General features: G+C 40.5%; 1 protein-coding gene across 8 annotated transcripts in view; it reads left to right on the forward strand.

Moving 5' to 3' along the window:
- mef2aa (myocyte enhancer factor 2aa) overlaps positions 1-24836 on the forward strand; it is an 82155-nt gene that overhangs the window by 746 nt on the left and 56573 nt on the right. For 6 of the 8 annotated variants that reach the window (XM_037683501.1, XM_037683504.1, XM_037683506.1 and 3 more), the window contains exon 2: positions 24413-24625. In XM_037683501.1, the coding sequence (XP_037539429.1) occupies positions 24572-24625 (54 nt within the window). In that variant the 5' untranslated portion in view covers positions 24413-24571. Of the gene's footprint in view, positions 1-1755; positions 1834-2167; positions 2309-24412; positions 24626-24836 lie in introns of those variants that run through there. The other 2 variants (XM_037683502.1, XM_037683503.1) reach the window with 2 other exon arrangements.

Here is a 24836-nt window from a genome sequence, read left to right on the forward strand (position 1 = left end):
CCCCCCCCCCCCCCCAAAAAAAAAAAAAATTTCCACTTTCTTACAAGCAGGTTTACTCAAAAGGCAGCGCAGAGCGGGGCCCATAAGTTTACCACCGTTTCAGTTTCTAGGAAGACATGCTAAGTTCTCTACATCAATCTTTGCCACTAAACATCACAAAGGTGACCAAGGGTGAAGAGAAGCAAGTTGTGAATCTGTGTCTGGTTTTAGGAGCAGAGGCACCTATGGAAACTTTTCAAAAGGATGGCGAGACTGGGGCCACTCTTAATCCTGGGGTGGTACTCCAAAATTAAAATTTTAAGAGTTTTATTATACTGTTGTCATATACAATTGCTCCTCTCTATATAGCGGTTCAGTTCTTGAGGCTTCACTACATCACAGTTTTTTTTTTTGACTATATTACATGTAAATACAAATGTGTGCTGACTGCCACCAGTCTTAAAAAAACAACAAAAAAAACCCTTATTGAACACGTGTTGCATTTTCAGATCTCTGCTGAATTTATTACAGGTTAATAAGAGAGTGGGACAGGTTTGTAGGAGTGTGGAAACTTTTATAAAGCCTTAAATATATATAAATAATAAAATTTATATAACACCGCTATTCCCCGGATTTTCACCCATCGCGGAGATCTCTGGAACGTAACCCCCACGATAGGTGAGGGATCACTGTGTAGGCTTTTAAAGAAATTAATGCAGTTTGGCAGTTAGTGAATGACCTTCTAATATAGGCATGTATTTCTTTAAATAATGTTTATCGCCTGCTGACTTGCATACCAAAGTTTTTACCTAATTTCTTGTGAGATCCCTTTAAGGTGGTATTTTGCTGAGCTGCAACTGTTGGGAAACTAGATGCTGGAAAAAGAAAAAACTCACAACTGTGAGAAAACTGTAACAAAATACATGCATTTCCAGGTGGGGTTTCACTGAACAGTGAACAATTGTGAGCACGTGACAATCAAGGCATGTGGCTACATTTTGAGCAGCCATTTCTTTTGAAAGTCATGCCTTGTATGTGCGCATAGCATGCAAAACTGTATTCATGGCCGTGCACATTATTTTGTTGCCCACACCCACCCACCTCGATAGCACCTCTTACATTTATAATCTAATCTACTTCTCAAATGAAGATGGGCATATTTTTGAAGCAGTTTATCCAATAATTAATATTTATCATCAGTGTGGTTTTAGATCAGGACATTAGGTTTAGATGTTTTCTGTCAGAAGAGAGATCCCAATGCAGGAGTCAAAACACAGCTCCAGCGCCCTCGAGAGATGCTGGAAACAATTGCAGCAAAATACAGATGCGTTTGAGATTGTAGATGCCCAAGACAACTTTCTGACTGTTTCAAGTGGAAAATTGTCATACAAGTTTTTATGTTTGTATATAAGTATGCATATCTGAGTAACTGGAGATTCTACACAGATGTTTCATTGTGATAAACTGAAAACTATTGTCTACTAATATGTGTGGCAGCCCCTTTCACATGTCTTAACTTTTTTCTCATATTATATATTTCCTTCCCTATCAGGTCTTCACCTGGTCAGATGTTAATCCAATCCATTGTAAACTCCGAAATTCAAGAAAAAGACGCGGGTCAGAAGCTTCTCAGACGCGTCTGTGTCAACAGAGTTTGCTACTTCTTAAGCCACGTGACATGGGCGGACAGTTCCCGCCTTCCTCTCTTCTGATTGGCTACTGAAGAAGCGCTGCGGCTTGTCATTGGTGAAAAAACGTGTCTGTAAAACCGAATTCCTCCGCTCTTATCTGAAGGGACATATCACGTCAGTAGTGGTGTCCAAACATGGAAAAGCTGAAGGAAGCACTTGTAAGGTAAAGATAAGAACGAAAGAAAAGCTAAAGTTGGTGCGGAAGAAAAATATGAAACTAGCTGTTTGTTTTTTTTAACGTATAACATCACTCTCGTGAAGCCGAGTAGCTTAAAGTCAAGTAAGCTAGCACGTATCCGCAATCGTATAGCTCCAACCGCCCGAAATCCAACGTGTTTATCGATTTCTTTTTCACCCCGAGTTGTCCTACTTTTTTGTTGTTTTGACTTCCTGAGCCTGCGAGAGAGGAAAAAACTCGAGAGGAACCGTGGGAGGGAAACTGGGAGGGGACGGAGAGGGAGAGGCAGTTCGTCAGATGGGGAGGAGTCTCTCACTGACAAGAGGGAGATTGGCTTTTCTGAGTTTGTCAGCTCCCCCTAAAATAGCAGTCAGCGTGTAAATGTGAACTGAAATTACGTTTATCCACTGGAGTCACCGATATAGAGTGTCTATATACAGCGACTGACTTGGGAGTAAAGGTGAGTACCGGAAATAGAAACATTGTTGCGGAGCGTGGCAGCCGTACTGTTAGCTTCACTGTGGGAGAGAGTAGAAAACAGGAGCGCGAGAGGGAGACGTAGAGTGGATTTGGGACACGTTAGATGTGTTTTTCTGCCTTTCTCCGTGCGGGGATTTAACACGCACACAGCGCAAAACTCTGCTTGTGTCATTCCACAAGGGTGACAGTGAATTACGAGTGAGCTATCGGTGCCATAAAATGTCAAAGTGTCAGGTGAAAGGGTGAAGGCAGCGCGCGCGCTGTTGATGTCTGACAGCTGTGAGAGTTTTACGGCATTTATCAGCGACAAGAAGTTGTTTGGGAGCTTCTCTAAGAGTCATGATTGTTTAAAATCCCCCCCATTTGTAGTCATGTAGCTCGTAAAGTGAGCATGTTAAGCCACCGTTGGGGCCAAAACAACAATCAGTGTGTATGTAATAACACTGCTGAGCCACAGGATTGCTCACACAGTGGCAATGTCGTGGTAATAGAAGCTGTAAGTCGTACAAGTGACTGTAAATTACAGGTTTCAGTGTTGTGCAGCTTTCTAAAAGCTCAAAACATCATTTAAATAAAAACCGATACATTTTTTAAGTTGACATCAAAGGAAATTGTGTTATTTATGCTGCATGTCTTAATACCTGAAGAGTAAACATTGCGTTGATGCCCTAAGTTGAGTTGATTTAAACCTAATTATGTGAATTTGATTCTTCTCACTGTTTCAGTTAGTTGAGGATCTCACATTTAGGTGGTAAAATGTGGGGCAGGAACCCATATAGGCTGTTTTGTGGGCTTGTAAGAGAGGATCTTTGCTGTCTTCTTTAAAGTCTCTGGCACGCCGGTGACCTTAACCCCTGGCCAAAGTGGAAAGATGCCAACGGTAACCTGACCTTCTCAAATGTTTCTGGTGTATGCCTACACCTCACATTGCTGATTTCTGCCGCACCGAAAGAGTAGTTTTTATTTTAGTTGTAAGAGAAAATACAGCCCGAAAACTTCCAGGACTTTGGTTTTCTTACATGTTGCAGCTTATAAAGTCATTTCTGTGCGATACTAAAATCCAGCAAAGTGTAAAGCAATTTGTTCAGTAGATTGTTCATGCGAAAGGAAATTACTTTTGCTTCATCTAGGTTGTAAATATTTTACAGCACACAGTGTGTTTACTTTGCATGTCCGGACAAATTAATGGCAAATTTTACTGTAAAAGCAGTTTTGAAGCGAACTTATATTTTTAACAATCTTTTTTTTTTTTTTAATTGTTGCGTTTACTGTAACGACTTGCACGTTAGCGTACCAGCTGGTTACCAGTGATTTCTGAAGCAAAGTGTTAAAGCACCTTCCAATCTGCAGTCATCAGCCTGCGCTGCCCGAGGCCTCGCCAATAATGGGCCTTGTTGCTCATGATTCACATCATGTGAGCTCTTATGTCTAACGTGTAGATGTGGGATTCTCTTCGCTGAAACGAATATTGTGTTAACAGTTTATGTCCTAAATTAATGAAATGATCATGAAGGCGCATATAGAGCCATCAAATGTTTCTTTTCACATGCATGCTGCTCTAACCTCAGGGACCCAGAACGATCTCTCTCTCTTCCTCTCTCGGTCATTACAAAAATACACAGAGGTTTGATGATATGACCATTAGATTCCATCCTGCCTCATTTAATCAGGATGACGCAGTAATATCCCCTGATGGATCGCCGATGACTGCCACTGTTTATAAAACGTTTTAGCCTTGTTATTCGTACTGTTTATGTGCCCCTGCGTGTCTCTCTAAACTTGTGTGGTTGCTTGTTAACGTCTCAGCACAAGTTCTCATTTAAAAAAAAAAGGGTGGGGGTTGGGGGGGATGAGAGGTGGTGGTGATGGTGTGAGGAACGGGCAGCTGCAGCATCTTTTACCGCACTCCTCATCCCACTTCAATCTCGGTGTCTCAGCCTCTCCTTCCAGGAGAAATGTGGAGTGTGTGGGCGAGTCGGATCTGCAATTAACGCTGGTTGTCAGAAAGAAAATGCTGGCGTTTACACCATGCCTCTGAATCACTGAGTGAAAGTCTTTCTCCTCCACTCTTCTCCTCCCAGGACATTTATTTTTATTTATTTTTATTCCTTGGAGGACTAAACTCTAGAGAGCTGCAAACCAAAGATGCATTGAGTGTACAACATGAGCTAGATGCGGAACGTTCAGGGCCAATAAAAAGAATAGTTTTTCTCTCATCCTTTGGTAAGCCAAGGTATTTTATTTATACGGCAGATTTAGAGAGAAAATCAAAACTCTTCCAGATATCACAGGACTATATAACAGATTATATGGCATATTTTTGAGTCTGTTTTTCCAATTACTTGACTTTATGACTATATTTAGTGCAAAAACATTGCTATGGGGCTCGAAAAACACTTGACAAAATTAGCTTTTGTTAACATAAATCAAATTCTTGGATTTCTTTGGGCTTTAAAATATGTGTAAAGACACTCGGAACCTGTTCTCATTGACACCAACTGCCCTCATCTTTCATAAATCTTTCTTTTATTTGTACAGATGTAGCTAATGTTGCTGACATGGTTTCAACTAGGAATAAAACGGAACGTCAAAGGAATGATAACACTCTTTGTCTGTGTTTAGCTTTCTCCTTGTTTAACTAAAGCATCGTAGTAACATGAATCATTGTTTATTGGAGCTCCATCATCAATATGGAGATTCCAGCGTTCCCCTGTGAGACCTGGAGCTTACTTGCAGAATCTTGAGCCTGACAGATAATGTTTTTGACCGCAGTTAACTGTAGACTGTTCCCTGTAAAACCAAGAGTGAGGACTTTTTCTCCAACAAATCACATGTTTCTTCAACAAATAACTAATTTGTTCACATAATAATTTGTTGTTGTTGTTGTTGTTGTTGTTGTTGTTGTTGTTGTTGTTGTTGTTGTTGTTGTTGTTGCTGCTGCTGCTGCTGCTTTTTGGTACATAGACAACATGGATTTAAACTAAAAGCAGGAAAGCGGGGGTAGTTTGGTGTCCAAATTAGGAGACATGTTTTAAAAAATTTTTTTTAGATTTATAAAATACAGTTTGTAAATGTGCCAGGTGGTTCAACAACATGTTGAGCTTTAGTGTTTTCTTCTTGCCGTAGACATGTATAAGCTAAATAATATGAGCTGTAACTACTCGGAAGTGACAGAAACTTTCAAATTACTGTTCCTGTCTTTGCAGAGGTTTTTAAAAGTAGTTCAGATCATATGAAGTACGGCGCAATGAACGACTAATATCTTACCTGTTGTAGATAGCCATTCGAAGAAATTCAGTTTGGAGGAGAAAAGTTTAATTTTGTCTGGATTGCTCAAATGGGGCCAAGACCAAAGTAGATAGCTGTCATTTTAAAACTACTCTGATAAAAAAAAAAAAGCATATTGGTTTGTGCTAATGCTAATTTATAAATCTTCATATTTTCAATTTTGCATTTGAGAATTATTATCAGTGTTTCCCCTAGATAACTTGCCATGGCAGGGAGCTCATCTAGTCTGTGATTTTTTTTTGTCAACCTGGGTGGGGGGCTTATACTGACAGTTTTAGAGCTGGGGGAGATAGAGACACATCCGAGCTGCGCAATGTTTGTACCAACAGTTTTCGAGTGGGGTGGGGGGTTTCAGCATGAGGGAAGAGGCTGCCTTTAGCTTTTTAGCTAGCACACCTGTATTGCGAGCCGCTAGCTTAGCGTTACGTCAGTTCCGACGTGTGTGTGTGTGTGTGTGGGGGGGGGGGGGGGCACGCGGTTTGGTAGATGTAACGCTCGGTCTGTTAACAGGGTGGAGCGCCCCGCTTGTATAATGGTAGGGGAAACATTGATTATTATATTTTTGCAAGCCCAAATATTAAGTAAGTAAATTTTATTTATATAGCACCTTTTACAGGTCAGAAACCACAAAGTGCTTTACAGAATACTAGACATAAAAACACAAGATAAAGGATAAAACAACATGCGTATGACATAAGACAAAATAAAACTTAAAAGCCAATCTGAACAAATGTGTCTTCAGCTGCTTTTTAAAAGTATTAAGATAAAAATAGTAGTAGCAGCAGCAGGTAGCTGTAGCACTTTGGTGCACTTCCAGGAGGATAAAGATAATATTTTAACAATATTACTATACATTACAAAACTGATGAGTGTAAATGTTTATACAGTAGCATTAGCATAAGCACTATGAATCTTTTGAGATTGGTGTTTGCATTCAACAGTATTCAAGGTTCAAGGCTTTTTATTGTTATTCGTATCTCATGTGGTACATGAGGTGGAACAAAATTATGTACACAAAGTCCCAGTTACACCCAAAAATATCAAAAAATATAAAGTATAAAAAGAAGCAGTATATAAGGATTGCTAAACACTAATAATGTAAAATAATACAGTATATTAAACAACAGCCCAAACATTGCACTCTGACCCCGCTTGGATTAGCTTTTAGCTCATCTGCCTGTCAGATTTAGGAATATTTCTCCAAACGGAGGTAATTTAACCTCATTTGATGGGCAACTTACTGACATTGACCTTTTGCTTCATTAATCACGTCAGAAGATTTGAACTATCCCTTTAAATTTTTTTTTTAATTCAAACAATAAAATTTACTGAGCAAAATAAAAGGCAACCCATAAATATTGAAAAATCTACAATTATAACTCATTCTAAGTTTATAAATATGCTGTTGAAGTAAATAGTAACAAATAATTATGCTGAAAGTGCCTTTAAAATATAACTACAGCTTAGAAACGGTAATTTTTTAATCTATTTAACTGTCTGATGTAAGCTCAGAGGGCGAATGTTTTACTCGCTGTGCAGGGCTGGTTGTGTAGCAGGGACAGCCAGCGCTGACCTTTCAACTGCCCCGCCCTTGACTCAGACCTGAGGTGGTAAGCCGCCGTGTTTGGCTCACTCAGCACATGTGCTGCTCAGCAGAGTAGAGCAGCTTAAGATCCATCTTTTCTCGTGTCTCCTGCCCTGTCAAACAAGTCCGGCCTGGACATGTCTTCGCCTCCTCAACTATTTTGGTCACTAAGTTGGTCTCTAAATTTTGACAGGCTGCCTTTTCAGAAATAAGGAGAAAAGTAGCACATGCCCACTGTGTGGTTTTGTGAGGGCAGACTGTTGGTAGTATGCGGTGGAGCAAAGATGACAACTTTGACAAGTCGAGTCATTTTGCACCTTTAAGCATCCACCTCCTCCTTTTATTGGTTCCTGGACTGCAAGAAAAACCACAGAATGAAACTGTGCATCATCTCTATAATGAGGACTTCACACGATACACACACCACAAAACTGGTTTAATGTTGTGTGGTTTCTCATTGTCTCTTACTTTTATCGTCCGCCACCGACCGAAGGTGAAACAGCAATAATGTTTTTGCCCATGTCTGTGTGTGTTTGTTTGTAGCGTTAGACTAATCTTAACAATCCTTTCAGAAAGTAATCACTGGACGCACTTCTACAACTAATTAACTTGATGAGTCAAACCTATTGAAGATGGCTACCACAGCTAAGCTCCTGATTAAACACAAAAATGGCTAATATTCAGGCAATTTTCTAGATATTCAGCTACAATTTGGGGTGGAAATAGCTGAGAATCATTCCCAACACACAGTCAGAGAGCTAAATGATCTGCTTTTAAAATGTCATTACCTGTTGGAGTCAACTATTTCTGTCTGTTAGCAAAATATTTCAAGAACCTCTGGGTGAATTTCAATGACACCCTCTAAAATTAGTCATTGGGTGTACATACACAACTGATTACCTTTTGAAGTAAACCCGATTTAAGATGGCTGCTACAGCTAATCAACATTAGCCCACGCAAAGAATGGCTGTTACGATCAATTTGCATACATTTATGTTATGCGTTCCACCAAGAAATGCTAGGCTTTTATTTTATTTGTTGTCCATAAACATCTGCCTGCATGAAGATGTAAATTCACAGATGTTACCACACATTAATGTGGCCTGCTCACTGAGGTAAGTTGTGTATAAAAGCACAAACTTAAGTTAAGAGAGACATCTCTTTGCTGAGTTGCGTTTTAACCACATTTTTAATGAGACTTTTAAAAAGTAAGACGAATCAAAGGAATATATTATAATATATTTCACTAGATCAAAAGATCTCTCATGATTAATATACCCCACTGTATTGATGCCGTAGTGTAGATCTTAAAAAGCATCGCTCACTGGAGGTTTAACTTCTTTATCTTTTTATGGAGTCGATTAAATAAAAGCATCAACAGCGAAGGAACAATTGAACTGTATGCAGATTAAAAAGAGAGTTCAGTGAGCTCTGTGTGATGAAGCTGTTCACATGCTGTTATAAAGAGTGAAAATAGGCTAATGTAAATCATCACTTACTGCCTTTGAATATTATGCTATCCTCAATAGCAAGAAGTAGAGTACAAGTATTTATCAGTTGGGGTTGTAGTAATTATAGCTGTGAGACTACGGTGTCACAGCTCATGTATCAAAGCCATTGAATAAAAGTCCAGAAGCTGCTGGAAATAACAGTCGGATCTCCCGCTGCTGGACCAGAATGTGGCCCCATGAGCAGCAGGAAGGAGACCTGGCCTGTAACATCCTTGTATTTCTGTCTGTCTCGGAAGCCTTGTGAACCAAGACAGCTGGCAGGGATGTAATTCCTCCTATTATTTCGCCTTGCAGATCAGCCATATGAACAGGGGAAAGGATGTGACCCCAGCCTCCCCCCTGCTCTCTGGAAGCTGCTCTGATACACTGCGGGGCTCCAACCTCCAGTCCGAAGTTGTCTTCCTCTCCTCTGTTTGGGCAGAGCTGTAACAGCGTGAACAGCAACACCTTGTGTGTGACTTGCCAGAGTCTTAATTCAGTTTATTTAAATGACTGAAAGATGTACATATAGTGAAAACATTTTGAGAGTTTGGGTGTCTGAACTATTTTGCTAGACAGACCGGTTACTGCCAATGTTTGAAGTTAAACATGTTGTACAATGCACAACACTCAAAGTATTTGTTGGGGATATGATGCTCACCTTCTAGCACACCAAACTTTAGCTAAATATCTGTAAAACTGACGGTTTGCCGAATGTTTCATTAAAATTCATTCAGCGATTCATGACATATATTGCTAACATGCTTGACCCTAATAGTTGATGTCAAAGTTTAAAAGCAGAGCTCAGATTTCCTTGCTTGGCAGGCCATTTTTGTACATTTTTTTTGCAAATGTCTGTCAAATGTCTTTGAATCCAGGGCACTCAAAATGATTGGCTTTGCGTCCTCAGTATCTAGATCCTGTCTGTCAATAGTGTGACTGTGACTGTGAGCGAGGTGTTGAGTCTGCTCGCTGTTTGTGCGACCGCCCGTCTGTCCTCTCCCTCTCTCCCTGTCCACTTTCCATCTGTGTGCTGGAGGCTGCAGATTTAGGTGAAAATGGTGTAGTGTTTCCACCATTGAGCTGTTGCCGTTGTGTTTTCGTGTCAGACCGTGTTCTTCACTTGGTCTCTCCCCATCCTTCCCTCCCTCCCCTCAAACTCTGTTTTAGCTGCCAGTGGTGTTCAGAGAGTGTGTATGTGGGTTGAGGAGGGGAAGACATTCATCATCAGCTGATGAACTTGGGCTCAGGACCAGGAGCTATGATCTAAAAGAGGCTAGGACTCAGGACCGGAGTCCATCCAAGAACGAAGAAAGACTTTCAGAGAGGGCCTGTGGGGTTTTGTCTGACTTTCTCTTTGTCTGTATGTACTTTTCTCCCTCTCTCTGTCCGTTTTTGTGCATAGTGCTCATGTGACACCTAATGCAAATCATCTGATTTTGGGAAAAACTGTATCTGCAGGAATACTCTTTCACTTATATGCTGCTTATTAATATCAATGCTAATCAAACAAAAAAAAAACTACCCTTTGTCTTCCATACGTGTGCCGTTTTACTTTACTTGTGTGAAATCGAGACCATTTTAAAAGCTAAATTGATAGGAAAAAAAATCAGTGCTACTAAAGCTAGCCCCCTTTTACTGTTGTTATGACTCATGGCCATCCTCGCCGCTCAGATTGCATAAACCTTTTATGTAATGGAACACTGTGGGAAAGAGGCATCGAGTGGAAGATAAAAATGGGAAGAGAAAATCAAATATTTATTCTGAGCTTTTTTTTTAATGTCTCTTTTTTCCATTAAAAAGAAATATGTTCTGTTAGTAGACAAGTCAATACTCCTAAACAGTATGGGACATCTTTACGTTGACCAAAAACTTTGTGGGACTGGATGGAATTTCTAAAAGCCTAATTTGGGCTCTGGGTGTTGAGACTGAGTAAATGCATTGCTGCTCAGACACATTATGCATAACATCTCTAATATCTTCACACCGTGGATTCCCCCTGGAGGAGGATCTCGGTTCATCTTTGCTGTTTACCATTTCTGAGTTGCGGTCTGTGCAACATCAAAAGGCTGCCACGACACTCAACACAGACTGTTAGGTTCCCGGAGGGGGGTGGGGGATTGTTGCTCCCTCTGGGGTTGGCATTACTAAGGTTCCCTGGTGAGAAGTCCGATTTATGATCGACAACCATGCTAATGGATACATGTCATCATCCCATGTCAAACCGCAGCACCACAGTGTACATTTATGTGAACCCCTTGTACAATCCAGGCATTAGTATTTGTGTTTATGGCTTTGCGTTTTTGTATGTAACTGTCAGGAGAAAAAAAACAAAACAAAACTGACAATATGCAAAAACAAACTGAGAAGTACTTAGTTAGTTGTACATTTACTACAAGTTGTTAAAGTACAGCAATATAATTCATTAGGAGTGCTGCATATGGATGTTGCTCCGGCTGAAATGACACTGTCATAATCTGTAGCAGTAGGGGTGGGCGATATGGCTCAAATATAATATCGTGATGTTTCAGAGCATTCTGACGATAATGATAAATTTTTTGATATAACATAAAAACAAATCATAGTTATTCATTTGACAAAATTAACTTAACATGTTGCTTTGCAGTATTATATAAAAATAAACAAAAAAACCCAACAAGGGTTAATTTTACTGCAGTTACTTTATTTAGTAAAGTATGCAGTCTAAAAGTATAAAAATAATAAAAAAAGATCATTCTGTTATTTAGATTGAAAAAGTCTGCAAAAAATATAGATCAACAAAATCCACCACAAAAACTAAAGTTCCCAAATAAACTAAATAAAATGAAAGCTTAAGATCTGTTGACCATAAAGATTCAAGGATTAAAGGATTCAAGGTTTCTTTATTTGTCATTTGCACCCCATTAGGTACATGTGGTGGAACAAAATTGTGTACACAGGGCCCCAAATACATCCAACAATGAAATGTAAAAGAAAAACGGTAATAAGATCTAAGATATGAACTAAGAAAAACAACAACTAATAATACACTAAGCACTAATAGCATAAAAACATTACGTCGAACAGCAGCACGAACATGAGTCTCTGTGAGTAGATGACCATGCATGAACACAGCAACATGAAACAGATCAGAAACAACATGAAACAGATCAGAAACAACATGAAACAGATCAGAAACAACATGAAACAGATCAGAAACAACATGAAACAGATCAGCAGCAACATGAAACAGATCAGCAGCAACATGATGTGATGTTTCACAGTGATTATTCTGGTTAGAGATTCATGAGTCTAACAGTCTCAGGGTAGAAGCTGTTCCTCAGTCTAGTGGTTCTAGACTTAATGCTCTTCAACCTCCTGCCTGAGGGGAGCGGGGCAAAAATTGTGTGTGCTGGGTGAGTGGGGTCCTTCATGATGCAGGTGGCCCTCTTCTTGCATCTGGAGGTGTAGATGTCTGTGATGGTGGGGAGGCTGACTCCAACAGTCTTCTGTGCAGCCTTCACCACTCTCTTCAAAGCTTTTCTTTCTGCAGCTGTGCAGCCCCCATGCCACACGTTGATGCTGGAGCACAGGATGCTCTCCACTGCACCACTGTAGAAGGAGGTGAGGACTGAGCTTCCCAGACCAACTCGTCTCAGTCATCTGAGGAAGTAGAGTCACTGATGAGCTTTCTTGATCACAATAATTAATAAATAAATTAATTAATAAATGTAACATACATTAAAATAAATGTTGCTATAACTTCCAAAACTTGTGACAAGGTGTCTTCAGCGGACCCTGAAGCTTGTTGGTGTTTCAGCTTCCTCTATTCCTGCAGGAATTATTCCATTTCTCTGACTGTCTTTGATCACCTGCCTCTTTTCTTGGTCCATGGGCCGACTCTCGAGAGACACAGCTGAACTGCGTGTGTACTGGCAATTTAGGACTGGTGCGGGGGGAGACACAGCTGAACTACGCATTTGTACTGGTAGTTTAGAGCATCGGGAGGGGGGCTCAGTGTGAGGGAAGAGGCAGCATGAGCGATGCCTTTAGCTTTTTAGCTATATTGTGCGCAGCTAACTTAGCGTTATGCCAGTATCAGTGGGGTGGTGGGGGGTGCGCAGTTCGGTTTGGTAGTTTGGCACCTTCGGTTCTGTTAACGGGGCAGGGCGCCCCGTTTGTATAATGGTAGGGGAAACACTGACGTATTTACATCATGAAATTAGCATATCATGATATAATTTATTTTACCGGGCGAGCTTTTTTTTTTTTTTCAATCGGTATTATCGTGAATGATATGATATGGCCCAGCCCTATGTAGCAGATATGTAGTTTGTTTAAATGAGTGACTATAAAGCAAGTATGTAGTTATTTATTAGTCTGTCAATTGGATTTTAAAGATGTAATCTAAAACCAACTGAAATCTGGCTGACCTGAAGTTATTTCCAAGTCAAGAAATTAGTCTTGACTAAGGGGAGTGGTGGCACAGAGGTTAGAGAAGGTGGGCCTGTGATAGGAAGGTCGCCGGTTCGGCTCCCCAAACCAACAACATCAAAATTTGGGTGGAAAAGGTGAAACACCCACATCTGCCTCCCCCCTCATTTGTCCAACTCTGTGCCCTTGAGCAAGGCCCTTAATGCACACCATCTGCTCCCCCCCAAAAAATCAGTCAAACAAACAAACAACAAAACAGTTCTCTTGAAAATGAGTCCTCGTGACTCAATGAGACTACCTTTTATAAATAAAGGTCAACAAAAAAAGTCTTATAGGGATTTAAAAAAATATTTATTCATGATAATTTTACACAAGTTTTCCTTTCTGTAGTTTAGTAGTCTCATGCCCAACCATTACATCAACTGTAATAAATAAATATTTAATTATGTGAACAGAACCTTCTGTAAAATGTTTTGGAACAGAAAAAGATAATATATAACAGGAAAATTGGTGTATATGTCAGCATCACAAAAATTAAAAATCTTTAGTCAAGAGAATAAAAGTTTGGTTTGGTGGGTGGGGGGTTTGACACAAGCTTGGTTTGGTGGGGGGGTGCTCAGTTCTGTTGACGGAATGGGGCACCCCGCTTGTATAATGGTAGGGGAAACACTGCTTATTATTTGTTGTTTTTATTAGAAATTTGTCAATCAGCTATTTGGAAAAATTTGCAGAATTTTTTTGACATTCATAAATTCTAGAAATAAATCTGTTGCCCATTTAAAAACTAATAATACATTTCTGTATCTAACAGCAATGCTTAATACGCTTCATTGTCACAGAATTTAAATAATCCAGTAATGTTGAGATTTTATACACATATAAACAAATAAGATGACTTTTGTCATAGAAAAGAAAACCTCACATGTCAGTGTAGTGTTCTTCAGAAATACTTTTTTTTTTTTACCCATTTTTAAAGCTGGCAGGAATTTTGGTGAATTTTGTCATAATTGTACACCCCTCTGTTAATTAATTTACAAAGTAGTTAAAATAAAGCCATATTTCATAAAACCATAAAATAAAATTCAATTTAGGAAAATAAGTTACTTTCATTGATACTAAGATCAAGTAACGTCAAGCGATGGACCAAACCAATATTAATGTAGCTAGCATTTCTTGAAGTAATTCATTTGGTCGGCCAAATTATGTGCCAAAGTTTCTAATCAATTTTTTTTAGTGCTTTGACTGTTCTATTGCAGATTTGTCTTGGCTACTAGTGCACCAAATTTTCAGTTTAGTATCTGTAAAAATGACTTGAGATGTAGCCATTTTTGTGTTTACTAAGGCTGACAAGCTGTGGTTGCCATCTTGAATCAGGTAGGCTCTAAAAGTTAGTGAGAACTTTACGAGATTTCAATAAAATTAATTTAGAGGTTAATATCACTTTTATTATTATGTTTATAAAAAATAAGGTTAAAGAAAACAACAATATGCTATACTACAGTAATAGACAAACATAATGCTAATGGTAAACAACATCATCCATTAGTCCACTAATCCAGCTGAACTGTATTCTATACATTTTTATCATCATATGTGTCCCGTTTAAATATGACATTATTCATCACCCTGCCTTTGCGTCAGAAAAAGTTGTCATTCTTTATATTTTTGTTCATAAAAGTTTCACTCAAATATGCATCAAGGGATTTACCTTGAGGAGGGGAGTAGCTTTTCTACATGAAATGGATATAACTGTTAGGTGAGGGTCATCTCTTTATCCTTGAGAAACTGAGAATCCATTCATTGGCTGGGTTGAAAACCTGACTGACGCAAATGGATCATTGGGAATAGAAGTGTCCCAGCAGTAATTATATTACAACGCCGCTACCGCACACTACCACAGAGGTGGGATGGGATGAGTAGGGGGTGCTTCTTTTTAGTCGTGTCCCATATGTTTTTCTACATTGCTAACACATTTGTATTGTACTTTTTTCTCACACTGCCCTCTTACTTTTATTTTCCTTGTTTTTCTCTTGCACACGTCAATCTCATACACATTTAGAGTGCAGTGGAAACTTTCTGACTGGCATCCATCCTTCTCTGTTGAGCAACTGTCGCCCTTCTGTTGAATGACTTAAAAATAGGTGTAAGTCAGTAGCAGATTGCATTACCTATTTGTCACTGTTGTCTTTCTGGCCTCTAGATCCCAGCTCCCTATGCCTTAAAGGGAAGGCAAAATGTCTGTTTCATTTCTCTCCTGCTTTCCAGGACTCTGTGGCACTACGTTGGTTAAAAAAGAGACATGAAATTAATGTAATGTCAATGGCGTTTTCTCATGAAACCCCCAAGGCACTTAGTCAAAGTCACCTTGCATAGTCTCTCATCCCCTGACAGTACTGCAAGAGTGAGATGGAGGATGCCTGTCTGGTAAGGCTGTCAGCATATGATGTCCTTCAGTTATTGGTTGTTACATCCACTCATCGTCATTCACATTTTGTAGATTGGATACATGTCCGGTGTTCATCTGAAGGAGCAACATCATTTCCATTCAGTCATTCGTATAATATGGCCTGTGCACGGTGAAGCATTTTCTCGGCAAGAGCAGGTCCATCCTGTGGGGTTTTCTTTTCTTTTGATGTCATTTTGGAGGTGATAAGTAGCTTTCTGTCTCCTGGTCCCCTGTCTTACAGCACCATCCCCCAGTCCAAGCAAGGTGCTAGCAGCATGGAGGATTGTTTGAACTTGCATTGATCCAATATGGGATTACAGTTGGGCCATTGGAGATTTGGACGAGTTTTCGGTCATCAGGGCAGATTAACCACTTGCTGTCTGCTTGGCTACCATTTCAGCACGGGCTCTCACTGCTGATTTTGTTGTTACTGTGCTCCCTTTAGAACAAAATACATGTATTTTTTTGCACATTTACAAAATTTAATCAAGATTGGCTACTGAACACAAAGAAATGGGGAAAACGCTTGCAAGTCAGGTCTGAAGTGAATCTGGGTAATTACTAGTAGTCCTTAAACTATAACCTCAATATTTCGGGTTGTCTTTTATGCAAACTATTAGAATTTTTATTTCAGTATAAAACGTACAAGGCTTTATATCAAGGCTGTTTTAGCTTTGTCTTGAAAATAAGACAAATCAAATCAATCTTCTCGTTAAGGAATGACACTCCAGGACTTACACAGAGGACCAAAAACTGTGGCAAATTTTCAAATTTTTACATTTTTCCAAGACTCCTGGTTCACTTTTTTTGCTCCCATGCCCTTGCCATAGCTCTTATTAATTATATCTCTTTAGTCGCCTTGGAAACCGAGGTGAGGGAATGTATAACATGAGTTCAAAGATAAAGAGAAACAAAAAAAGAAAGAAATAAATCATTTGGAAAAGCAGGCAAAAGAGAAAGAAAGAAGGGGGAGGGCTAAAAACATAAGGGAAGGAGAAAGTGGTTGTTGAGGGATCAGCCGTGTGTCAGATTAGCATCAGGAGACATTAACACTAGCGATGCTGCAAGGGCCACAATCCTTCTTTACGCTGCTGGAGAGGGAGATAAGCACACTCTCACAAAAGGGAAGAGGGAGAGTGCGAGAGAGGCTTGGCTTGCCTCCACTCCCCTCAGGCCAACAGCCCCATTTACAGGTACAGCACCTTCTGATGAAAGCAAGAACAAAGAGGTGGATGTTCTTTTCCTACTGTACTCATGTCAAGACACCATTTAGACAACACTGTGGATTTAGAGCTGCCGCACTTTGTGTCTTCAGTCTGCCGGAAGGCTAATCAGAACCAAGCGATGGCGCTGACACTTTGAGTTCGATACACTCGAAGCGTTGTCATGGATTATTTCACAGAATCCTGCAATCAATGCACATCAGATCACTGTGAGAGGCTGTTGGATTTTTGGAAATGTGGTTCTTTCATGATTGTGTTGTTTCAGTGTGCATTAACTTGTGCTGTGCGAGCTGTAATTCATTTTTTATACAACTGTTGAAGTGTTTAACAAGAAAAAGATCTCCTGACTGTAAAGTCACTGGCTGAGGGAGCCCATGCGCAGGTTGTCCAGCTTGTGTAATGATCTGCACTGTAATCACACATGGAGCAAGGCCGTGGGAGATGAGCCACTGTTGTTGTTTAGTCTCAAACTTAACATTCAGGAAGGTAATAAGTGGAAGGATCAGAGGGGAAGGGAGTCTCGAAGGTGGTGCCTCCCTTTCTTCCTCTCCCCCTATATGGAGGGTGCACAGAAGGGTCTTGAATAACAGGAAGTGAAGGGGCAGGAAGTTGAGTCTTGTCTGCCCACGGTCTGTGGTAGGGTACTGAGGCTGACTCTGTTCTGCACAGGAAGTGCAACTGTCACGGCTCTGCTCAAGACCTTGGCTGCTGTCCATCATCTTAAAAAAAAAACAACAACAAAAAAACAAGTGAAGCCATCTTTAACATGTCAGACACCTAACCTGTTTTAACTTTACTGTTTTAAGATATGAACCAAACAGTCTCAGTTTTCTAGTTGGTCCAACCCTGCAATCTCACAGAAGGACTCTGCCCCATTTCTTTGTTCATAAAGTAAACCTCATGACAGAAATGCACCATGAAGTTTTATGATATATTCTATATAGGGCAGCAGTTGAGGGAGTAATGCTTTAACATTGTGTGAAGTGAGCACAGAGGTAGGAGGATGTGCTGGATTCAGTGATTACACTGGGAATTGAACATGTTTTATTGATTGTGAAAGCACCAGGCCTGTTACCAAGCTTCCCAGTGTCTCTGTGGTCCATGCTAAGGAGAGAAGATGACCTTCCATTCCTGTCACTTGACTTGTCCTACACCTCATCATGGCTGTGGTCTTTTTGGTCTGTTACACATGGAGCATGTTCCAAACTCTGTGTGTGGGTTTAAAGTGGGGTATGCTCTAGTAAGGCCTGAACTTGTGTTTGTCATATCCTATTGACTTTCTGTCAAGCTGACGTGGGCTTTTCTATGGTGACTTTACACATCGATTTATATGTTACAAATGTTTGGTAAGCATCTTTCAGAAGTGCTAGATTGGATTTTATCAAAGTGGCTCAAGTGTACTGGATTATATCAAGGTCTTTTAAATGGTTATATATTCTACTGTACAGTGTGTAAACTTTATGTGCAAGCTATGGATGCACTGATATGACAGTTAAAAAGTAACATCAGATGAAAGGCTCAGCACACAGATCTTGACAGTGTGCCAGGGTTAACACAAAGAGGCAGATTATCAAGCATGCAAACAAACACCTACAATAAATTTAGACTAACCACTTTACCTAACATGCATGGCTTTTAGAGTGTGGGTGGAAATTGATGAACCCAATTTGGGATATGGAAGACACAGTAAGAAAAATGAATAGTAAAAATGCTATGGTTTAAAAACAGTATATATTTTTTTAACAAATACCTGTTACAAAACTTTTTAATTATCATCATATTCTTATAAAAAGTCTGAGATACTGTAAATAGGCTAAACTGATAGCACAAATGATAGTAAATTTAATTTAATTTTGCCATCATTTTGCCAGTTTTAAACTATGTGACTGAAAGTTAATTTAAACGTTAGTACTCTTGAACAGCCATTACTGTATGTTGAATGTATTGTTTAATATGTTTGAAGCAGCAAAGAGCTGTTCATTTACTGTTCCTCATGAAGAATTAATTAGCTGTCTATTTAAAATAGTTTGCCATTTTTTGTTAGACTGTAGGAAGAAGATGCTAATTTACACTATGTGCTAGGCGGTCAGTCATATCTGTCATATTGGGTTTTTGTCTTTCAGTGGTTTTAGACAGGCGGCTATGGCTGAGTGGTTAGAGCAGTTGTCCTCCAATGCAGGAGTTGGGGGTTCGATTCCACCAGCAGTCACATGCCGAAATGTCCCTGGGCAAGACACTGAACCCCTCGTTGCCTCCGATGTGTGTCCCATCGGTGTATGAATATGATAAAGCTCTGATTGGTCTCTTTAGAATGATTTGTTCAATTTGCTTTGTATAAATCTAATAGAGTGTTGTATGAATGGGTAAATGAGGCACAGATTGTACTGTAAAGCGCTTTGAGTGTCTCTATAAGATAGAAAGGTGCTATATAAGTACAGTCCATTTACCATTTCTTCTCTCAGAACCCTGCTGGCCTTTTAACCACAGCTTGAATCCTCAAGGTACCATCTTTTTTTAATATGGTTTCTTGTCTGAGAGCTTGAAAAGTGAACACAAATCCATAAAGTTTGTGTCAGCCTGTTAACTAATAATAAAAAAAAATTAAGTAGTTTTTTTTCCCCATTTTGTTTGCAGGGTTTCACATATTGTGTCAGCTTGCAGTGTGTCAGAAAAGTGTTGTTTATTGTCTGCATACTGGTCTGTATCTGTCAGCAACCACTAATACTTTAACTTGTGGATATAATGGGCAGCACGGTGGTTCAGTTGGTTGAGGTGCTGCCTCTCAGCAAGCAGGTCGCCCCGGTTCAATCAAATCCCACCTTTCTGGGTGGAGTTCGCATGTTCTCGCCATGCATGCGTGGGTTTTCTCTGAGTACTACTCCAGTTTCCTCCCACAGACCAAAAATGTGCATGTTAGGCTGATTGCTAACTTTTAATTGTCCCTAGGTGTGAGTGAGAGTGAATGTTTTTTTTTTGTCTCGTAAGTCTCTGTGTCCCTGTGATGGACTGGAGACCTGTCCAGGGTGTACCCCACCTCTTGCACAGTGATGGCTGGACATGGGCATCAGTGATCTTCCGCGACCCGAAAAGGAAGAAGCGGTTAAAGATAGACAGCTTTGCAGCCATTTTTGTGTACAAAAAATGTAGATACAAGAAAATGGAAAGTTTAGGCTCTGGTTAAAAAAAATTGGAAGAACCATTTTAAATATTTACTTATATTTTATTTACTTACTTATTTTAATACAGTACTCAATCCACAATGTCAAAAATTGAGAAACCAATACAAGCCTAAATGTTCTTTGTGCAATGCTGGTTAGATTTGATGGTGTCTTAGTGAGGTGCAACATGGGCAGTAGTTAAGTGGGTACCACTGACTTTGTCCTCCTAGTTGTAAACTGTGTGGATGCATTTTGGTTAAAATGACCACATGGCCTCGTGTTGTCTTGCCAAAATGTTTTGTTTTGTTTTGTTTTATTTGCATTATTTCGGTTGTTGTTTTTCTGACACATACACTTATGTACCAAAAGCACATCATTTAAGCTTCCAGTATACTGCCACGTACGTCCGTTCACGTGTACGTACGCGTGTACTGTAGAGGGTTCAGACTTTGTACTCCAGCGTACACCCTGAGCAGCTGCAGAGCAGCTTCACAGACAAGGGGCATTTACCTTCGGGACAAATTGAGGTTGCCGATTGGTCATTTTCTGACACGCTTACTGGATTGATTGACAGGTCGGAAAAAAAAAAAGAGCGCTGGCAGCCTCAGCGCAGCGGTGTTCTGTGTTTATATGTTGTTAATAAAAAGATCTAAAAAACAAAACAAAACAAGGAGCACTGGCTCTACAGCCCACACATCAGACCAGCCCACTAGGAAATCTCCAGACCCTCCCGCAGCCACGCTGGACCTGAGTTTAATTCGCTCATGACAAATTCCTTCATTTCTCACCATTTCAGTCATGGCATCAACGGAGGAGGAAGAGATCACTTGCCTCTTGGCAAAAAAACAAAAGAAAAGGTCAGATCAGGGATGAGGAAGGGGAATTTAATATATTGGTGTCGCATACAAAACAGTCCGTCACTGGGCAGTTTATTGTGCGACACCGCGTACGCGTATGCGGTCATAAAAATTGAGCTTTGCACGGACATGCCCTGGGTGGTACACTCGTACCTCCGCATACGTACATGCGTACCTCTGCGTATGGACGTACGCGGGAGTATACTGGGGGCTTAAGGCTTTAAACAAATATCCCATTCACATTCACAAGTGTCACACTTTAAAAAAAATAAACTTTCAAATTTGATCAACTTCTGTTTTTCAGTTCTGGAAACTCAAGTTTTTTGCACTTAAGTTTTTTAAATTTATTTAATTGTATATATTTGCAACCTGTTTTAGGCTTTGAATGCCTTTTGATGAATGTAAAGACATGTTTGAAGCGCAGCACACCTGCAGTCTGATGGTCTCTGCTTGTCATTTTGTATCAGTGCAGGCAAACTGCTATTGCACAATCTGTTATGCCTCTTGAACTGTCTTATTCTGACAGGTTCTTTGCATAAAGACATGAAAGGAAGTGCATGTGTGTCTGGATGGTAAAGTGTTTATATCCTGCCTGATTTCATATAGAACGTCCTTTGAATGAGCAAATTTGAAGTGTTTTTAGTGGCACAAATCATTACTTTGGTGATAATGCAGTCAGTTATGAAAAAAACATTTAGTCAGACCAACTTTAAAAAAAGCCTCTTAAGCCTCCCTTGTAAGGTCTATTCGGGGGTTCTGGAGAGGAGGGTCCGTCAGATAGTCGAACCTCGGATTCAGGAGGAACAGTGCGGTTTTCATCCTGGCCGTGGAACACTGGACCAGCTCTACACTCTCAGCAGGGTCCTGGAGGGTGTGTGGGAGTTTGCCCAACCGGTCTACATGTGCTTTGTGGACTTGGAGAAGGCGTTCGACTGCGTCCCTCGGGGAACCCTGTGGGGGATACTCTGGGAGTATGGGGTACCGGGCCCTTTGATACGGGCTGTTAGGTCCCTGTATGACCGGTGTCAGAGCCTGGTCCGCATCGCCGGCAGTAAGTCGGGCTTGTTCCTGGTGAGAGTTGGACTCCGCCAAGGTTGCCCTTTGTCACCGATTCTGTTCATAACTTTTATGGACAGAATTTCTAGGCGCAGCCAAGGTGTTGAGGGGATCCGTTTTGGTGGCCTTAGGATTGTGTCTCTGCTTTTTGCAGATGATGTGGTCTTATTGGCTTCATCAGATCGTGATCTACAGCTTTCGCTGGAGCGGTTCACAGCCGAATGCGATGCGGCTGGGATGAAGATCAGTTCCTCCAAATCCGAGGCCATGGTCTTGAGCCGGAAAAGGGTAGAGTGCCCTCTCTGGGTCAGGGAGGAGGTCCTACCCCAAGTGGAGGAGTTCAAGTATCTTGGGGTCTTGTTCATGAATGAGGGAAAAATGGAGCATGAGATCGATAGGTGGATAGGTGCAGCGTCTGCAGTGAAGCAGGCGCTGTACAGGTCTGTCGTGGTAAAGAGAGAGCTGAGTCAAAAGGCGAAGCTCTCAATTTACCAAACGATCTACGCTCCTACCCTCATCTATGGTCACAAGCTTTGGGTTGTGACCGAAAGAATGAGATCTCGGGTACAAGCGGCCGAAATGAGTTTTCTCCGCAGGGTGTCTGGGCTCTCCCTTAGAAAGATAGGGTGAGAAGCTCGATCATCCGGGAGGGACTCAGAGTAGAGCCGCTGCTTCTCCACGTTGAGAGGAGCCAGTTGAGGTGGCTTGGGCATCTGTTTAGGATGTCTCCTGGACGCCTCCCTGGTGAGGTGTTCCAGATACGTCCCACCGGAAGGAGGCCCAGAGGAAGACCCAGGACACGCTGGAGGGACTATGTTTCTCGGCTGGCCTGGGAACGTCTCGGGATTCCCCCGGAAGAGCTGGCCCAAGTGGCTGGGGAGAGGGAAGTATGGACCTCCCTACTTAGGCTGCTACCCCTGCGACCCGACCCTGGATAAGCGGAAGAAAATGGATGGATGGAACTTTAAAAATTGAAATGAAGCAAAGCTTCATCCAATTTTCTCCTTTCAATTATTATTTTTGTTCATGCTAAAAGTTATTCACTGTGTGAATGCACAATAAATTTATTATAGCAGTAGGTATCAGTCAAGTATTGTTTTATCAGTTTTACAGTAAGTAGTAAATCAGACCACTGAAACTGATAAAGTAATAAGATTTGGCTTAAAGAACTGTTCCCAAAGGAACAACAGAAGAAACAAGGTTGCTGGTCAAACTTAAAGTACTTGAACTAATGCAGAACTTCAGGGTGTTAAAGCTGTGACTTAGGAGAACTGACATTTGCTGCCACAGACACCCTTTAATTCAAATGTGGCTCTGTCAGTTTGTTTGTAATGGCAAATGAACAAGAACTTTGCCGTTCATTCTGATGTGGTTTGATGAAAATCTTTGCGGGGGTTCAGGCAGTTACTTTCCTGGCTCCGGCAGCCTTATGTGGGTAGTTAGCAAGGTGATCTCAGTCAAATTTGCCTACAGTGGAGCCCCGATTCAGACAGCCAGACACCATAATGCCAGTTCATCTGTAACCCATAATGACCATGTGTGACTGGAACTGGTCATTTTTGTTTTTGCTGCCAATTCAGCCCCTCTCTTCTTTACCACACAACTGCTGACTGCATATAATGGCCCAAGTTGTTAACCTTTGTACATTTGTCCTCATACTGTTGGGAAAAATACAGTTATTTAGACATTTTTTATATGCCAGATGTAAGTGATGGATGTGCCTCGAGGGAGTGGACTATATCTCTTTTAGTGCAGAAGCAGAGACAGAAAATTGTTAGATGTTCCCTGGGGCATGTCTTGGTGGGAACTACTGGCCTGGTTACAAGCTCCTGTGGGAATATATCCCCAGTTTTCCTTACTTATCCCAGCTTTGTCACAAATCCTGAAAAATTAATCTGGCCTATTGTCAATAACCATCTTGATGCTTATTTAATATCCTTAAGAGTCAAGTCACCGTTGCCCAACAACAGCTTATATACACCTGTTGAGAATGAAAAGGTTTTAGAAAAAAATCCAGAACTAACCTACAAAATGCATAACTAAAATGGGACAAATTTACTTTTATATTTTTTCTGTTTTAAAACACTTCCAAAGTTTTGTACTTGTCAGTAAACATTTGTGTTTGTGTTGACTCTTCCTTGTACTGTCTTACAAGCTCTTGGTTTTAGCTGCAATATTGATCCCATAATTTAGTTTTCTGCCTCAAAGTGGTCTTTCCCAAAATGTTATACTTTATAAAAAATAAACTTCAAATATAGACTTCAGAATAATGAAATGTCATTAATTTGTTTTAAATGAATTCAAGTTGAATCTGAATCTGTCTAAAGATTTTACCTTTTTATATTGAAACGGTAAGACTTTTGTAGTCACTGTCCCATGTAGAAAGTGTGAAACTGACTATTACTGACTTCAGGGTCAACTACAGTAGCGAGGATAATAGCATGTGGGTTTCACCCTTTCTATGTGCCTGAGAAAAGAACACAAAGCCCTTCACTGCTTTAAAATGCTTAAGGAGACATTGTTAAGTGTCAAGTTTTAACATTTTATTTCCCTCTCTCTCTCTTGCAGATTGTGGTGAAGTCTGCTCAAGAGCAAAGAGTGTGCTGAGAAGAGTGAAAGAAAGTGCATGCCAAAAAAGACTGTCGCACAATGTACTAGAGGAGTGGGGGAAGAAAGTGTGCTGTTTTGATCTCGCTGACGTGTCTGAATACCAGAAAGGACACAGCCATGGGGCGGAAGAAGATACAGATTACCAGGATTGTAGATGAGAGGAACAGACAGGTGAGTGGGACAACATGTGTCAGCTATATAATTATACAGGGAGTGAAGAAATTGCACATAAACTGTGAACTATGGTTGTAGAAATATATTGGTTTACTTTACTAACTTGGAGAGAAAACACCTTGCAGTCAGTGATAGAACTATGAACTTCAAATGAAATATCTTTTATCCATCCATCCATCCATCCATCCATCCATCCATCCATCCATCC

The sequence above is a fragment of the Nematolebias whitei genome, chromosome 10, assembly GCF_014905685.2.
Source record: "Nematolebias whitei isolate Nwh7 chromosome 10, NemWhi1, whole genome shotgun sequence".
NCBI lineage: Eukaryota > Metazoa > Chordata > Actinopteri > Cyprinodontiformes > Rivulidae > Nematolebias > Nematolebias whitei.